Below are 18,705 nucleotides of genomic sequence, written 5' to 3'. Positions count from 1 at the left end.
CCCTATCACAATGCTTGACAACAGAAGTGCTTCAGGTTTCAGACTTTTTGGAATTGGGGGGTATTTGCATAAACATAATGAGATATCTTGGGGGTGGGACCCAAGTCTAAACAGGAAGATATTTTATGTTTTTATGTTCCTTATACACATAGTTTACAGTTATACACATAGTTTACAGTAATTTTGTACTGTATTTTTACTGTTCTGACTACAAGCCACCACATGAGGCCAGATGTGGAAATGTTCCATTTATGGCATGCATCTTGGTACTCAAAACGTTTTGGATTTTGGAACAATCCAGTGTTCAACCTGTGTCACAATCTCACCCCAGTTGCGACCCCCCAAAACCTTTCCAGACCCAATGATTGCTTTTATGTTCTTTATTCAAATCAGGGCTTTGGTTCAGCAATTTTACAGGTACAAGAGAGTCATCCTACCTTAGTGCAACAAGCAGAAAGGACAAAGAAAAGCACTCAGAATTGAGGACATTTTCAAACCTCAGGATTTTAAAAAAAAAAAATGCTGTTAAAAATCAAGGAGAGGGGCTGGTGCTGTGGCATAGCGGGCAGTGCTGGCATCCCATATGAGCACAGGTTTGAGTCCTAGCTGCTCCACTTCCAATCCAGCTCTCTGCTATGGCCTAGGAAAGCGGTAGAAGATGGCCCAAATGCTGGGCCCCTGCACCCGCATAGGAGACCCAGAAGAAGCTCCTGGCTCCTGGCTTCAGATCTGCCCAGCTCCGGCCGTTGCAGCCAACTGGGGAGTGAACCAGCAGATGGAAGACATCTTTCTCTCTCTCTCTCTCTCTGCCTCTCCTCCTTCCCGCTCTCTCTTTCTCTCTCTCTCTCTCTCTCTCTCTCTCTCTCTCTGCCTCTCCTCTCTGTGTAACTCTGACTTTCAAATAAATAAATCTTTAAAAAATTAAGGAGATGGGCCCTGCACCGCATGGGAGACCAGGAGAAGCACCTGGCTCCTGGCTTTGGATCGGCGTGGTGCGCCGGTCGCAGTGCGCCGGCTGCGGCAGCCATTGGAGGGTGAACCAACGGCAAAGGAAGACCTTTCTCTCTGTCTCTCTCACTGTCCACTCTGCCTGTCAAAAAAAAAAAAAAAAAAAAATTAAGGCGAAACATTAGTGCTGGTTTTTACCATGGCAGATCTCAGTATAAATAAACACTATCAAAAACCACATTCACAGAAATGTGTTATTTATCCCAAGTTTTCCACTGGATCCATTTATTTCTAAGATTTATTTTAATTATTTGGAAAGAGTGACACAGAAGAGGAAGACAGATCTCCAAAATGCTGGTTCACTCCCCAAATGGCCACAACAGCTAGGGCTGGGCCATGCCGAAGCCAGGATCCTGGAACTCCATCCAGGCCTCCCACATGGATGTCTGCTGTCTCCCAGGTGCATTAGCAGGAAGCTGGATCGGAAGCAGAGCAGCCAGGATTTGAACCTGCACTCATACAGAATGCAGGCGTCCCAAGTGCAGCCTGACCCACTGTGCCACAGCACCAGCCCCAGTGGCCCACTTTTTTTTTTTTCTTTTTTTAAGATTTGTTTATTTATTTGAAAGAGTACAGAGAGAGGTAGAGACAGAGAGGGAGATCTTCCATCCGCTCGTTCACTCCCCAAATGGCTGCAATGGCTGGAGCTGAGCCAATCAGGAGCCAGGAGCTTCTGCCGGGTCTCCCACTTGGGTGCAGAGGCCCAAAGACTTGGGCCATCTTCCACTGCTTTCCCAGGCCACAGCAGAGAGCCAGATCAGAAGTGGAGTAGCTGGGACTCGAACTGGTGCCCATATGGGATGTTGGCACTTTGGGCCAGGGTTTTAACCCACTGCGCCACAGTGCCAGCCCTGGTGACCCACTCTTGACACTGCTCCACAGCTGAAGAGGGGCCACCCTGCCCTATCTGGTTTCAGTTAAGGGGCCATGCACCTTGTCCCCAGCCCTGAGCACCACCGGCCGCCCGCCAGGCAGGGCTGGGGAGCGCGGCGGTGTCTGTGGGAAGCTTACAGGTTCCAGACACACCTAGCGAGCCAGGTTGCGATTGCAGAAGCAGCGTTACAGCAGTAACAACGACATCACCTCCGGGCTAACCCAGGAGTGCCCAGCTCAGCCGTTTACTCAGAGGACGCCACTGCACAGTGAGCTGGTGTGCCTCGCCTCTGCTCTCACCTGGTGGCTACCTGACCGAGGCCTCCACCTCGGTCTCTCGCGGCTGCCCACAGAGGAGGCTGCTGGACTGTGGAAGAGACATGTATCCAGATAGTCTGACTCCTTTTTGAAGGTCAAACTGAAACAAGCCGCTTTTGTTGTAAGTTGCACAGAGAGCTCCCGTGTGCTGGTTCATTCCTCAGATGCTTCCAGTGGCTGGGGCTGTGCCAGGCCAGGCTGGGAGCTAGAAAGTGATCCAGGTCTCCTTTGTGGGTGGTAGGAACCCAACTGTGTGAGCCATCACTGATGCTCCCCAGGGTCAGGAGCCAAAAGTGGGAACAACCCAGGTGCTCCGATATGAAACACGGGCATTTTAACCAGCGTCTTAACCACTGAGCCAGTGCCCACCCTCAAGCTCTTTTTTAAATTTTTTGTTGTGCATTCGCAAACTATACTTGTATATGTAAGCTTTTCCACGAGCCCAGTGTTACGGCATACCAGGTAAAGCTGCCACCTGCAGCACCGGCATCCCATATGGGCCCTAGTTCGAGTCCCAGCTGCTCCACTTCCTACTCAGCTCCCTGCTAATGTGCCTGGGAAAGCAGCGGAGGATGGCCTGGGTACTTGGGCCCCTGCACCCACGTGAAACACCTGGAAGAAGCTCCTGGCTCCTGGCTTAGGCTAGGCCCAGCCCTGATCCTTTGCGGCCATCTAGAGAATGAACCAGCAGATGGGAGATATCTCTCTCTCTCTCTCTCTCTCTCTCTCTCCTCTGACTTTGAAATAAATAAATAAATCTTTTTAAAAAAATCTTCTTGGGGCCGGCACAGTGGGTTAAAGCCCCAGCCTGCAGTGCCGCATCCCTATGGGCACTGGTTTGAGTCGCAGCGGCTCCTCTTCCAATCCAGCTCTCTGCTGTGGCCTGGGAAAGCAGTGGAAGATGGCCCAAGTCCTTGGGCCCCTGTACCCGTGTGGGAGATCCGGCAGAAGCTCCTGACTCCTGGCTTCAGATCTGCCCAGCTCTGGCCGTTGCAGCCATTTGGGGAGTGAACCAGTGGATGGAAGACCTCTCTCCCTGTCTCTACCTCTCTCTGTAATTCTGTCTTTCAAATAAATAAAATGAATCTTTAAAAAAAAATTTAAAATATCTTCTGAACCAACCGATGTGGAATAGCTAAAAGCAAAGGCTCAAAAACTGCCTTCCCCTTAGAGTGACCCTCAGGGCACCTCTGCCCAGGCCACAGTGTGCAGGGGTGAGAAGACAGGGCCCCTGCCACTGGCGCCACGGGGGAGGCAGCCGGCTCTCCGCACCCGGGCCCCAGGACCCGACGTCTGTTACAAGCCATCTCGATGCTGGTCTTCCCTCTACCGGAAAGTCCGGCCCTTGAAGGCACATCGCACCCATATAAAATTCATCTTTAATGACTGTCAACAGCCAGGTCCAGAATACCTCAGGACTCTGGTAACAGAAGCAACATCTAGTTCAGGTTTTTTGTTGTTGTTGTTGTTTGTTTGTTTGTTTATTTTGGGGGGGGGAGTCTCAGCCCTTTCTGAATGCTTTCTAAGATTTTTCCCCAAAGAACACAGTGCACGTTTTAGTGTCTACAGTCTGATGTCCTAGTGTCCCTGTAGGCGTCCCAGGAACCTGCAGATTCTGCTACATCTCTACATTTACACTCCAGATACAGCAAAGAAAGGAATTCACCGATCTTGGAGTCTGCACTTGATTGGGAGCCGGGTGTCACGCGGGCTTCTGCGTTTGCTCAAAAATGCCGTGTGCAAAGCAACGTGCCTGAAATCTGTGCACAAACACAACTGCTCCTTAACCCCACTGAGGAGCACAGACGGAATGTTCTGGCCTCGTTAAAGGGGTTCTGAACATAAACACTACAGTTATTTTTAAGAAGCATAAGGCTTAGGGAAAAGCCGGACACTATCTGGAACAGAGTGAGCTCTCACTACTAATGATGTAAAAAGATGCGCGTTCATCTGCACCAGAATAACCTCCTGGTAAGGGATTTTTTTTTTCCAAAAGATTTATTTATTCATTTATTTACTTATTTGAAAGTAAAAATTGCCCAAAGAGGGAGGGAGAGAGAGAGAGAAAGCTTCCATCTGCTAGTTTACTCCTCAAATAGCCATAATGGCTGGGGCTGGGCCAGGCAGAAGCCAGGAGCCAGAAACTCCATCTGGGTCTCCCACGAGGATGCTGGAGCCCCCAGCACGTGGGCCATCTTCTGCTGTTTTCCCAGGTGCCTTAGCAGGGAGCTGGATCAGAAGTGAAACAACCAGGACTTGCACCAGCACAATGCTAGCCCCAACAAGGGACTTGTTTATTTTAGAAATGTATTTATTTGAGAGGCGAAGAGAGAGACTGAGCCCCCTCCACTGGTTCACTGCCCACACACCTGCAGTGGGCTGGGCTGGAACTCAGTCCAGGTCTCCCTGTGGAGCCCCTACCTCCCTTCTCTGCTGCCTCCCAGGGTCTACATTAGCAAAAAGCTGGAGTGAAAAGCCAGAGCCAAGTGGTGGGATCAGTGCCCACACTCTCCACAAAAAAAACCAGAGCTGAGACTCAAAACCCGATATTCCAATTCAGAATGTGGACATCTGTTTTGGTAAAGTTTATTTATTTGAGAGGCAGAGTTACAGAGAGAGAGAGAAAGGCCCTTCATCCGCTGGTTCACTCCCCAAATGGCCACAACGGCCCAAGCTGAGGGGCTCCAATAGCCAGGATCCCAGAGCTTCCTCCAGGTCTCCCTCACCAGTGCAGAGGCTCAAGCACTTGGGCCATCTTCCATTGCTTTCCCAGGCCACAAGCAGAGAGCTGGATTGGAAAAGGAGCAGCTGAGACTCGAACCTACACCCATCTGGGATGCCAGCGCTGCAGGCAGAGGCTTGGCCAACCATGCCACAGCACCAGCCCCAAATGTGGGCATCTTGACCAGCGTCTTAAGTACTAGGCCAACCCAAAGCCATCAAAGAATGCCCGAAGTCACACATCCTCAGACAGCCCAGGAAGGTGGTCCCCTGTGAAAGTCATAGTTTCTGGTGAATGTGACATTCTCACGTGCTGTATGTAGCCGATGAAACCTCAGCGTGGCACTCATGCAGCCACTTGTAAAAAAGCCATCTGTGGGATGTGCTCGTGACTCAACTGGGACATTACATGCTTCAGGCTTAGTTCATGAAGGCTCCCTGCCCTCCCTTTTTTTTTTTTTTTTTTTTTTTTTTAGAGTATTTTATTTATTTGAAAGGCAGAGTTACAGAGAGGCAGAAGCAGAGAGATGGGTCTTCCATCCCCTGGTTCACTCCCCAGAATGGCCAGAGCTGGCCTTATCTGAAGCCTGAAGCTTCTTCCAGGTCTCCCATGCAGGTGCAGGGGCCCAAGAACCTTGGGACCTTTCCCAAGCCATAGCAGAAATCTTGATCGGAAGTGGAGCAGCCGGGACTCAAACCGATGCCCATATGGGATACTGCCACTGCAGGTGGCGGCTTCACCCACTATGCCACAGCGCTGGCTCCAAACTCCTTTTTTTTTTTTTTTTTTTTTTTGACAGGTAGAGTTAGACAGTGAGAGAGACAAAGAGAAAGGTCTTCCTTCTGTTGGTTCACCCCCTAAATGGCCACCACGGCCGGCGCACTGCGCCGATCTGAAGCCAGGAGCCAGGTGCTTCCTCCTCGTCTCCCATGCGGGTGCAGGGCTCAAGGGCTTGGGCCATCCTCCACTGCACTCCTGGGCCACAGCAGAGAGCTGGACTGGAAGAGAAGCAACCGGGACAGAACCGGCGCCCCAACCAGGACTAGAACCGGGTGTGCCGGTGCCGCAGGTGGAGGATTAGCCTAGTGAGCCACGGCGCCGGCCCCAAACTCCTTTTTTGATTTAGATTTTGAGACCAGATTTCCCATTTGAGCCTGTGTTAGGACACTGCTGAATCACCTTGGCAGACAACTTCAGGAAACCAGTTTCAAAGGACAGGATCTGAACTATGACTTACAAATTACTCTGAAATGGCTTTGCAGCATTGGAAAAGTGTGTCCGCACGTGTGCACAAGGAGGCTTCAAAGGGTTCGTGGAAAACAATTAAAAATGCTTACTGTATTTTCATACAAAAAGATTGAAATTATATATGCAAGAGATTTTTTAAAAGTTTGTGGAAAGTGTGTATTATGAAAAACTGGGCATAAGGTTTTCAAAAGTTTTTGCACCAGAGCAAACAACCTTAATTCCATTTTTTCCATGAAATTGAAGAGGTACCCTCATATGTAGACTTCCTGGTAGAACTGGCTCTGCACTGACAACTTAAGTCTTCTCCTAAGGCCGGCATTGTGGCACAGTGGGTTAAGCCACTGTCTGCGATGTCTACATCCCATATGTGCACCGGTTTGAGTCCCTGCTGCTCCACTTCAGATCCAGCCCTGTGCTAATGGCCTGGGTAAGCAATGGAGGATGGATCAAGTGCTTGAGCCCTGGCCACCCACATGGGAGATCCAGTAGAGGTCCAGGATCCTGGCTTCAGCCTGGAATGAGGCCTTTCAGATAAATAAATAAATCTAGAGAGAGAGACAGAGAGATCTCCTGTACTAGATACACTGGGCAAATCTCACGCATCCTAAAAAGAAGTCCTCAATCTGCCATCGCAGAAATCTTCATTCTGCTGAAATGTGGTTCAGTTTTCCTTCCCAAAATGTGTCTGCTCACAGACAGCCAAGGCCAAAGAATTAAACTCCACAGAACATCACGCAACGTCTGTTGCAAAGAACCAAAGGAGTTCAAATCCAAACACAGCTTGTGTTCCAGTGTTTGGCCTTGGAGGCTGGCGGGATCACTGAGCGCTGTGTTCTGCCGGGATCAGGTAGTAGGAGCCCAGGGAAGGAACGGGAGGACACACAGGTCACACAGGGGGCTGTGTGTAGGATGCATTCTGGAAGGGAAGCCAGGGTCAGCCTCTCCCTGCAGGCTCCCGGACACCTGCCAACTCCCCAACAAGATGGTCAGGACCAGTGCACAGGAGGGGCAGGCCAGGGCCGTGGGTGAGCTCAGGCTGTCCACTCCCTGCTCCCAGCCCCTTGCCTTAGTGACATTAAGCAGCACATCCCCGCTGCTGAGAGCCCTTCAGGCCCCAGGCCCAGCATCCAGGGGATTGGCTGGACCAAGGCTGTCCGGCAAACAGCTCAGGGGTTGTCGGGATGGCTTTGTGGAGTCCCCACAAGCCACACTGTTCTCTTCTAACCACAAACCCATTTCCCATTGTGTGAACCCAAGGTAGGCACGTGATTGGGTTTCACAACAGCACACAAAGCGAACCATCGTGTTCCCTTCCACACCTGACAACCTGAGATGCTCCAAAGGGAAAAAGAAACATCCCGGCCTATGAAATGGGCAGAGCCGTGTAGTAGAAGGCTGCAGTGTGGAAAACCCAGGAAGGAGTGTATGAGGAGCCCCACAGTATGAGTCGAGGGCAAACCTTCAGAGCGGACAGACACCCTGTGGACAGGCTCAGGAATCATCGCCCACGGGGGACCTCCCCTGGGTCATGGCAGTAGGTGCCAGGTCGGGATGGCCCACTGCACCCCCACACACAGCCAAGCGTTGTGGATAACAGGGACTGCCCCATTCCCAGTCGCCATGGGGACAGACTCCCAGTGTCCCCAGAGCTCTGTGGCCTCCCAGAATCCAGTGCCTACTCCCTGAGCAGGACCTTGGCCACCCCAGCTAGTCTGCGAACAAGCTGGCCACCCAGCTTCATAACCCAGGACTCCTTGGCGGTGGCGGGGGGGCGGTGGACAGGGTGGGGGGGTGGAGTTTGTTTCTGACAAATTGCTGCGTGCCCAGCCATTGCTTCTGGAAGTCTCTCAGAAGGAATGCATGGTCTGTCCAGCATCCCCTCGCTGGGGGATCCAGACGCACATCCCCTCCCTGGGGGATCCAGACGCACATCCCCTCCCTGGGGGATCCAGACGCACATCCCCCCGCTGGGGGATCCAGACGCACATCCCCTCGCTGGGGGATCCAGACGCACATCCCCTCCCTGGGGGGGATCCAGACGCACATCCCCCTCGCTGGGGGGGACCCAGACGCACATCCCCTCACTGGGGGGGGGGGATCCAGGCGCACATCCCCTCGCTGGGGGATCCAGACGCACATCCCCTCGCTGGGGGATCCAGGCGCACATCCCCACGCTGGGGGATCCAGACGCACATCCCCTCACTGGGGGGGGGGATCCAGGCGCACATCCCCTCACTGGGGGATCCAGACGCACATCCCCTCGCTGGGGAATCCAGACACACATCCCCTCGCTGGGGGGGATCCAGACGCACATCCCCTCGCTGGGGGGGATCCAGACGCACATCCCCTCGCTGGGGGATCCAGACGCACATCCCCTCGCTGGGGGATCCAGACGCACATCCCCTCCCTGGGGGGACCCAGACGCACATCCCCTCGCTGGGGGGGGGGATCCAGACGCACATCCCCTCGCTGGGGGATCCAGACGCACATCCCCACACTGGGGGATCCAGACGCACATCCCCACACTGGGGGATCCAGACGCACATCCCCTCGCTGGGGGGGGGATCCAGACGCACATCCCCTCAGGAAGAAACTAGGGCCTCTGATGGGGACAGGGTCAGAAAATCCACGGAGAAGAACTCAGCCTTTTGGCTGAGTGAGATGTTAAAGTTACTGCATTTTCCAACTGACTCGAGTTGTCGGGGTTGCTGCAAAAAAAACACCAGTGGCATGTGGTGTGTGTGTGTGTGTGTGTGTGAGACTTGGTGTGTGTGTGTGCAATCCCTCAAGAGAGAGACTTGATGTGTGTGTGACTTGGGGTGTGTATGGGTGAGACGTGTGTGTGTGTGTGTGAGAGAGAGAGAGAGAGAGACTTGGTGTGTGTGTGTGTGCAATCCCTCAAGAGAGAGACTTTGTGTGTGTGTGTTTCAGTCCATTCGGAAATACACAGTTATTGTGTGACTCTGGTTAACATTGCCCTTTCCTGTGAAATAACCTTTCACAACCAAATAAAAGCCATTGGTCTACAATGGAAAATTGGCACTTTATGAATGAAACGGACATTGGAAAGATTGCCAGTGCTAATCCTTTGACAGGCTACGGGCATTTGCAGAAGGACTGGGCTGGTTCTGAACTTCTGGAAAGCTTTCCTCCAAGATTTGAGGGACAGGAAAGCTAGGTTTACTTCTTAATGACCACACTTTCTGTTCATTATATTATGAAATACGTCCTTTTAAATTAAAAAGTACGCTTGAAAGCAATGATGGTTTTCAGAAGAAAATCTGCTATCCATATCACTAAAAATCCATGTCTTATTACTTTATTCTATATTTAATGGTCACTGTTTTAAAGGATATGAGATCTCTATTTTGATCATTACATTGAGCTCCTAATTTAATTTTAAATCAAAAACAATTCACAATAATGTATGATTACCATATAAACCAGCATTTTCAAACTGTGCTATAGGCTGTATACACTATCAATATTTTTCAACTGCAGTAAATTTATAAATACATAAGAAAAATATAAGGTGTATTTATTTGGGTGTGCTATTGCAGTAAGGTCCTTTTAAGAAGTGGTATACTGGGCCAAAGACTAAATGCATGAAGAAGATCTTTAATTGCTTTCGTATTTACTAAGAGAAAAAATGTTGCCATTCTAACAACTATTTGTGTTGCTATAAACTTTTTACAAGCTTTCAGCAACATGACCTTTTTTAAAAAATTATTTATTTGAAAGGCAGAGTTACGGAGAGGCAAAGAGAGAGGTCTTCCATCCACTAGTTCACTCCCAAAATGGCTGCAATGGCCAGAGCTGCGCCAGTCCGAGGCCAGTAGCTAGGAGCTTCTTCTGAGTCTCCCACACGGGTGCAGGGGCCCAAGGACTTGGGCCATCTTCTACTGCTTTCCCAGGCCATCAGCAGGGATGCTGGATCAGAAGTGGAGCAGCCGGGACTGGAACCAGGGCCTAAATGGGATGCCGGCACTGCAGGTGGCGGCTTAGCCTGCTACACCACAAAGCCAGCCCCCGCGACTTTTTTAAAGTCTGCTTTACTCCACTGTAAATTATAACTCATGAACTCCCAATGGCTTCAGTAAATTATTTTAAAACTCCCCCCATGATCGGTTAACCTTGGGAGGCACTGCCACAGTCAAAGGGGTGGCTGGGATCCAAAGTTCAGAGTAAATATTTTTATAGCTAAGACTCACCGTGCTAAGGCATGGCAGTGCCGGGCAGGTTTTACCGTTCACTGCTGATTCAGGTGGGCGCTGTGTTTCCTTTACAGGAGTCACTTAGTATTTTTAGTTGAAAGAAGACAGCAAGTGGATCTCCTTCCCCAGGGCACTAATTGGTCTTCTGCTGTATTTGTTCTCAACAAGACAACTGAGAACCATGTCAACAGTTTTACTTTACCAAAGGAAGTTTTTGAGTGCCAAAATTCCGTAAGAGGTTAACTTTTATTAACTGTGATTATATATATATATGTATATATTTAAAAAACACAGAGCAGGGTTTGGAAGTCTTCTATAAAGGGTCAGAGTAAATACTCGGCTTTGCATTGACTCAGCTCTGCTGTTGTCACACAGACTCAGAGAGACCACACGGATTCAAAGTCCATGGCCGAGCTCCGGGGACAACTTTATTTATGGGCACTGAAATTTTGCATTTCATAGAAGTCCCGGGTGCCACAAAACAATATTCTTTTAATTTTTTTTTTCAATTACGTAAAAAAATGTAGAAACCGTCCTTAGGTTGCAGGCCCTACAAGAACAGATTTGGGGCCAAATGTCACCCATGGCTATGGTACGCTGACTCCTACACCTCAGAGCAGCAGTGAGAAACAGCACTCCTGATGCCCAGCTTCCCCAGACTGAGGGGCAGGCAACACACGAGCCATCTAAAAAAAAATCAACTCCTGGAATATGCTGCACAAGCATTGTTTTACACCCACATCACCTTGTCATTCAGATTACAACCTTTTAAGGCACCCGCGCGTAGGGAGACTTTTTTTTTTTTTTTTTTTTAAGCAAAGAATTCGAAGGGATTAAGCCCTCCCCCAGGAGGCCCACCTGCCGGCCCAGGCACAGGAGCCTCCTCTGGGCCAGGGCAGCCCCCACAGGGAAGCCACGCAGACCTGCCCATCTGCCCCGGGCCGCACTTGCAATCCCTCAAGTAGCCGCTCCCGCTGCGCCTCCCAGGGGGCCAGGAACCCACCCTCCCGCCGCCCACTGCCCCGCAGCCAGGGGCTCGGCTGCACACTGCTCGTGGCCCTGCACCCGGCAGCTGCGGCGGGGCGCAGGCCGCTGTCCACACACCTCGCCCAGGGGAACCCCGGGCCCTTCCACGCCAGAGAGGAAGTACCGCAGGAGTGACACCTGTCAATACCGCCGTTTAATGATCGTTAAAGCGCAGATCCCCTGCCAAAGGCCTCCCCCAAAACAGTGCAGCGCAGGTCTGTGCGAGGGGCTCTGCCTTTCCCGAGTCACTCGTACACGGCCTCCCAAGCACACAACGTCTCGTCTGGGCAAACACTTGCAGGTGCAGGTTACAGGAGCGGGTGCGGGGCTACTCCTCCGTGCGCGACCACAGCCCAGCGCCATCCCTCGAAGGCGGGGGCCCGACACCTCGTCCGTTCTGGGCGTCTCCACCAAGCTGCAAGAACTCCATGACGGTGCAAAAACCAAAAAACGCGGGTGGAGGTCTCAGAGTAGCACGCAGGAGAAAGCTGGGGTGCCCGGCCTCGGGTTCTGGCGCAGGATGGGCATTCCGCAGGCTGCTACAGACGGGCGCAAGCCGCGAGCTGGCCGTGCGCATCCGCCTGCGGGGAAGTTCACCCGACAGCGGTTCCCGCCGAGCTCCCCGCGCTCCCCGCGCTCCCCGGCAGGTGCTCCGGAGCGGCTGCCCCGGCTCCCCGCGCTGCAGGCGGGCCGGACCGCAGGGCCGGGTGTCCGGGCTCAGGGTGCGTCCGTGCGGCGCCCGTAGCGCAGCGTGTAGTTGGCCCCCGCGTTGTTGTCCCAGTACTCGCCCTGCGCGCAGCGGTAGCAAACCGCGAAGTGGACGGCGACGTCCCGCGCGTCCGCATCCTCCCAGTTTTTGGGCAGCAGGCCCGGGGGCAGGCACAGCGAGAAGTGGAAGCGCTCGGCGCCTGGCTCGTCCTCCGCACCCCCGGATGAGACCCCCGACGGCACCTCTGGGGCCTGCGGCTCCGGGGACTCGGACTGCAGCTCGGCCGGCTGGTCCAGGAAGGAGCGCCATTCGGTGAAGGTGTAGCGCACGGCCACGGCCCTGGGCCCCGGGCAGCGGAGCACCCGGCCGGAGCCCGTCACCTCCGCGCCCCAGGGCGCCGCGCACTGCAGGCGCTCCAGGCACACGCGCTGCCGCCGGAGGCGCTCCGCCGCGGCGCTCGGTCCCGGGAGCTGAAAGAGCGGCTGCAGCCGGGGAGGCGGCGCCGAGAGCGGGCTGCCCACCGCCGCCGCCGCCGCCGCCAGCAGGCCGCCGATCTGCTCCAGGTCCTCGGCGCTCATGGGGAAGCTGCGGAGGCGCGAGAGCACGGCGGGCGGCACCTGCGGCTCCTCCGCCTGGCTGAAGTGCTTCACGCTGGCCAGGCTCAGCCCCAGGGCGTCGGCGAACTGCACCCGCTTCTTGCACTTGGCGCAGCAGGCGCCCGGGCCGTGCAGCGCGTCTCCGGCCCGCTCGGCGCCCTCGGCGCCCGGCGCCCGGGCCTGCTGCTGCAGGAGCTTGGCCGCCTGCCGGATGGGGTCTGCGGGCAGGGAGAAGGAGCGCGCGCGCGGCCGGCGGCACTCCAGCGCCTGCTCCGGGTCCGAGACGGCGGCCTCCTCCTCTGGCGACTCTGCGTCCCCCTCGGGGCTCAGGGCCTCCTCGCCACCCTCGGTACAGGGTCCCTCAGCCGGCGGGGCGTCTCCAAACGGCGCGGGTCCTGGCGCCTCCAGACTTGGCGGGTGCGCCCCAGGGGGCTCCATGGCACCCTCCGGCCCCGGGCCGCGCCCTGGCAGCCAGCCCCGCGCCCGACTCCGCGGGAAACTTGTAGCTGCTCCGTGCGTCGGAGCAGCGCGCAGCGCCTGCTGGGCTGGCCGTGCCCGGCGCCCGGCGGCTCAGGCTCGGGAAAAGCAACTAGTTCCACTTCGCAGTCTCCGGTTTTTAAGCTGCAGCTGCCCAGGGCAGAGCGGGAGGCGGCTGCGGGCCCCGGGCCGGGCTCCCGGGCGACGCCCGCGGCGGGGGCGGGACGGGGGCGGGGAGGAAGCCAGCGCGGCTGGGGAGAAAGTGCGGGAGGACTGCGCGGAGGCCGAGAGCTCCGGCTGGTCCCTGACCCCACCTCAGCCGGGTAGTGTCTGCCCCGCCCCGGCTCGCGCGCAACTTGCCGGCGCGGCGCGTGGACAACCCCCCTGCCCGTGGGGTTGGCCTGACCCCTCCGTCTTCCCGGGGGTCCGCCCACCGGGGCCGCTGGGCTGCTGCGCCGGCCTTGGGAGCCCCCGGCACGGGCAAGAGGAAAAGTCGCCCGCGGGGAGGCTGGGAGGCGGCCTGTCCCGCGCGCCCGAGCCGGGGCGCATCCCTTTCCTACCGTCCCTGCGCGCCCCCAACTTGAGGGCGCCCCGGGCTGCAGCCCCGCCGCGCTCCCCCAAGCACCAGCGGCCGCCAGCTGCCCCTGGCCACTTGCGCGGGGTCGGCGCGCGCGTCCCCGCTCCTTCCCTGGTCCCGGGTCGGCTCCCCGACCTGCGGCGCGGCCTCCAGCGCACCCCCCTAGCCTGCCCGGGACTGAGCGGGACCGCGGTGCCCTGACTCGGGGCCGAAGCTGACCCTCCGGAGCGGCCGTGTCCACCGTACTTGGAGGTTGGAGGGCCAGAGCGGGTGGGCTCCCAAAAGCGCCGGTTTGGGCTCTAAAGCCGAGTTTACCTTTGACCTAAGCCCGTGGCTCGGCAGCTGTCCCCCGGAGGGCCACCCTCGGAGTTCCCCATTCTACAGCTCCCCACGGGCCGATAGTATTTCTGATATAGGGGGCGCTGAGAAGTCGCTTCTGTAGAGTCCGGGTTTCTAGAAGCATAGATTCACGCATGAAGAAACGTAAAAAGCAAAGTTGGCCTACCCACGTAATCTCACGGAGAGTTGGGGACTAAAATGTGATGTGGGCGGATCTGTGATGTGGGCAGCATTGATGGGGGCCAGGCTTTATGCATTCTGGGAGGAGGGGGCCGGTGAAAGGTGGTGAGGGGCGGGTGCTGCGGCTTCAATAATCTCCTCCGTCCCCTAGGTCGTGGTAATGACACTGGAGAGCGGAAACTTAATCTCATCCTGGTGCTCTGGGTGGGTGGGGGCTTGGGAAGTGGTGGGATAGGATTAGGTCGTTACAGGGGAGGCCCCACAGTTGAAACTGGCTGAGTGGCATGGGCAGAAGCACTCTCCCTGCCCCTAACCCTCAACCCCAACCCCAACCCTAACCACCTGCTGATCCACTCCCCAAATGGCAGCAGTGGCTGGAGCTGGGTGGATCCAAAACCAGGAGCTTCTTCTGGGTCTCCCATGCGGGTGCAGGTCTCCCATGGCCCATCTTCCACTGCCTTGCCAGGCCAGCAGGAGGGAGCTGGAAGGAGCAGTGCCCACAGGGGATACTGGTGCAGCAGGCAGAGGCACCACAATGCCAGCCCCAGATTAAGGTTTTGGAAAGACTGCTCTGGACGAGAGCAGGTGCTGGGGAGAGAGACTGTGGGAGAAGGGTGACAGTGGCGGGATGGGCAGATCTGAGAGCCATTTAGGGGCCGGCACACTTGGGCACCCATACGAGGATTAGGACGTGAGCTGCTGGCTATCACACCGTGCCCAGACTTCCCAAGGGGTTTAGGGCGGAGGCTCTTACAGGTTCAAGTGGGGTTGGGCGCTGCGTGGTTGGCCTCAGTGCTCGTGGCCGTCCTTTGGTTGGTCAGAGAAGGAGGCCGGCGTGTGCTGGGTGCTGTGAGGGTGCTTCCTTGGTTTGACCGGGGCCTGGGGTTGCTGTGAAGTGTCTCAAAATGGCATCTGGTGTTACATTGTTAAATGCAGAGGTGATTGTTGACTTTTGATTCGTGTGGTCTGGGGTCTTATGGGGCTGGCTTGGCCCACGCACCACTTCCTAAACTCAGTGAGTTCATCTTTGTAAGGAGCTGACTTGCAATCATGAAAGTGGAGACAGGAGCTGTCAGCTGAGGGAGAGAGAGGGGGCCTGGGTAAGTCTGCATCAGTGGCATGGGATGGGGTCTTGAGTCTCTGCCTGTATTAGTGTCGAGCCCACAGGTTAAAGGCTCAGTCCCACAAGACTGAAAGTGGGGAGCCAGGCCCCTCATTTCTGCCCAGCCAACTACAGACTGCAGAGTTCCCCTGACAGCCTCCCTCGGGTTTGATGATTGACTAGAAGAACTCACAGAACTCCGGGAAACAGTTTCTTTGAATGTACCGCTTCGCACTAAAAGGTATGGCTCAGACACAGCCGGATGGAAGGGGTGCAAAGTCTGGAGCTGGCTACAGAGAGCCCCCGGCCTCCCAGCACCTCCAGGTACTCACCAGCTGGGATGCCCCACGAACCTCCTGTTGGGTTCAGAGCTGTCTCCCGCCTCCTTGCCCTTCCTGGCAGTCACTAGATGCGGCTTAATGTTCCAATGCTCTAAGCATTTGGTCTTTTTTTTTTTTTTTAAGGTTTATTTATTTCTTTAAAAGGGGCAGAGGGACTCGTCTGTCTGCTGGTTCTCTTTCTCAGATGGCTGAGCCAAGCTGAAGTCAGGAGCCAGGAACTCCATCCGGGTTTCCCATGTGGGTGGCAGGAATTCCAGGACTTGGGCTGTCCTTTCCTGTTTCCCAAGCACATTAGCAGGGAGCTGGATAGGAAGTGCAGTAGGCAGGACTCAAACACGCACCCAGATATGGGATACTGGTGTCCCAAGAGGCGGCACCCATCCGAGGATTAACCACACACAACACCCGCCCCAGTCACTGGGTCTCACTACCCCATCCTGAGGCTGCTCAGACCCCACCCCAAGTCACCTCATTAGCATAAGTTCAGGGGCTTCCTACAAACAACAAAATATTTTGTTATGGGGGCGATGTTGAAGCATAGCAGCTTAAGACACTGCGTCAGACACCAGCTTCACCTGTAGGCGTTGGTTCACGTCCTGGCTGCTCCACTTCTGATCCAGCTCCCTGCTAATGTGCCTGGGAAAGCAGCAGAGGATGGCCCAAGTGCTTGGGCCCCTGCATCCATGTAGGAGACATGAATGAAACTTCTGGCTCCTGCCTGTTAGGGCCATTTGGGGAGTGAACCAGCAGATGGAAAACCTCTCCCTTTCTGTCTCTCCCCCTCTCGCTCTGTAACTGCCTCTATGAAAAAAATGGAAAAAAAAAATTTGTTATAGTAAAACAGTGATATCAATGTAAGATATATAATTCCTATCACGCAGGGAACTCCAGTAGTTTTAGGAGCTGTGCCAGGAACCAAGGACAAAGGTAGCTGATCATTATCATTATTATAATTATAATTATACTACAGTAGGTATAGAGCTCAAAAGAGCAAAGTGCCCGGGGCTAGGCTGCGACCTACTCTGACTTTGCAAGGTCAGAAGAAAGGTCAGAGAATGAGCAGCCAGAGGGGTTGTCAGAAACAGGAGAGAAATCGCCACGGAGGCTGGGGCAGGAGGTCGGGACACCTGCATCTCATATTCGTGTGTAGGTTCAAGCCCTGGTTCCTGGCAAGTACCAGATGATGGCCCACGTGCTGGGCCCTGTCACCTACGTGGGGGACCCAGATGGAGTTCCAGATGAATGGTTCCTGGCCCTTACCCTACAATTCTGCTGAGCTCTCACGCCAAGGCAGGGCCCAAGTCTGCTCTACTCTGGACCCAGAGCATGTATGAAACTGTGCTTTGAACATGCATCTTGTCCTGGGCTAGCCACTCCTGGCTGGCAGTGCTAGGTAGCAGCAGTAAGTGCAGCTCTGTGTCAGTGCCCTGCAGTGTGCCATGCCGCCATGCCAGGACATGAAGGAGGCCAGGGGTATTCAATGCATTTTTAGCTTAAGATATTTTCAACTTATTGTTGCAAGAAGTGGTCGGTTGAGACCAGTATTGTAGGTAGTGAACAAATTCACCAGTGCAGTCATATAGAGCGAGCAGAGGTAGACTTATTGAACACACACAGCAGGCAGGCACAACAGCTGAAAGCTGATTAGGGCTGTGTGTGTGGACTACCGGCTGGGAGTCACATTTGTAGCTGCAGCATCATCTCAGTTAGAATGAGTTTTCCCATGATCCTGTAGGTTTTCCCAGGGAGGTGATTTACATTTCTGGGTGGAGCTTGGGAGCCTGCACTGCCCTTAGCTTTGGGACTCTCCCAGCGCCTTGGGACAACCCTCCACATTTATGACGAGTTAATCAGGACATGGCCTCATCCTAAGCTGAGCTTCTGCAGCATGCAATATAACCTGCAGAAATGTCAGCCACGGGGTCTCCCCCTTCTCCTAGAAATGTGCTTCTTGCACTTGAAGGGTCTCCGTCTCGGCTGTTTAAATATTTACTCCAGGCGCTCCGAGGCTCCTAGCTTTGCCACTTCTGGTTACCCACTGCTGTGTACCAAACCACCCAAGTATAGGCACTTTTGAAAATAAGAGCCTCGTGTATTTCTCTCTGAATGTGCGCAGCCTCCAAGGCTCTCAGGGACAGCAAGTCTCTTCTCCATTTGAGGACTGGACCTGGGGTCATCCAATGCGCAGATCCAGAGTCTGCAGGGGGAAGTCGCAAACAGCTCAGGTGAAGTCGTTGGGAGGAATTTTCCCCTTTGCGGGAAGGGTGCGGGTGCGAGGCCCCTTCCCAGCTGGCCACTGAGGAGTGTTCCAGTCAGTCCCCTTATCCGATTCCACACGCGTCATCCTCAGCCCCCTTATGGATGCTGAGTGGTTCCAGCCTGACCTTTTAAGCACCAAATGTTTCATCTGGTTTACAGGGCCCCCAGGGGCAACGCGGGCGGGTTCGGCAACTGCCCAAAGCCAAAAATGATAAATGGGAAGACCCAATCAGAACTGAGTCAGGGGACAAGCCAAGCCTTACGGCTGCCAGAGCCTGGCCACAGCCGCCCACATCACGTATGTCACAGCCATGCTGCTCCGCCAAACCACGGGGCACGTGGAACAGGGGGAAATGCGTAGGAGCCAACATGACCTGGGGGAAAGGCCATCCCTCAGTATCCATGGGACCCCGTGGACAGCAAATTCACGATGCTGGAGTTCCTTTTATAAAATGGCACAGTATGTGTGTGTAGTTTGAGAGGCAGAGAGAGGAGGCGAGAGACAGACTGACAGATAGAGCGCCCATCTGTTGACTTACTTCCCAAATGCCTGCTATGTCCATGACTACACCAGGGCCAAAGCTGGGAGCTGGGCCCCCCCACTCCTGACAGGTGTCAGGAACCCAACCACTTGAACCCTCACTGCCTCCTCCTCCCAGGGTCCACATTTGCAGGCAGCCGGAATCAGGAGCCAAAGTTGGGAACTGAATCCATGC

The 18,705-nt window shown here is 54.8% G+C and overlaps 1 protein-coding gene across 1 annotated transcript; it reads right to left on the bottom strand.

Annotated features, from left to right (window-relative positions):
* Positions 1 to 11,541: 11,541 nt before the first annotated feature.
* On the bottom strand, positions 11,542 to 13,298 carry PPP1R3G (protein phosphatase 1 regulatory subunit 3G). Its single transcript, XM_062187321.1, has one exon. It carries the CDS (start codon positions 13,150 to 13,152, stop codon positions 12,127 to 12,129), a length of 1,026 nt encoding a protein of 341 aa, XP_062043305.1. The 5' UTR covers positions 13,153 to 13,298; the 3' UTR covers positions 11,542 to 12,126.
* Positions 13,299 to 18,705: the final 5,407 nt, after the last annotated feature.

This window comes from Lepus europaeus, chromosome 3, assembly GCF_033115175.1.
Source record: "Lepus europaeus isolate LE1 chromosome 3, mLepTim1.pri, whole genome shotgun sequence".
NCBI lineage: Eukaryota > Metazoa > Chordata > Mammalia > Lagomorpha > Leporidae > Lepus > Lepus europaeus.
The sequence above is the reverse complement of the archived record's forward strand: the minus strand, read 5'-3'. Positions and strand labels throughout refer to the sequence as shown.

Excerpts from the sequence above, each read along its gene's own strand:
- PPP1R3G (XM_062187321.1), bottom strand. The coding sequence starts at position 13,152 with ATGGAGCCCCCTGGGGCGCACCCGCCAAGTCTGGAGGCGCCAGGACCC.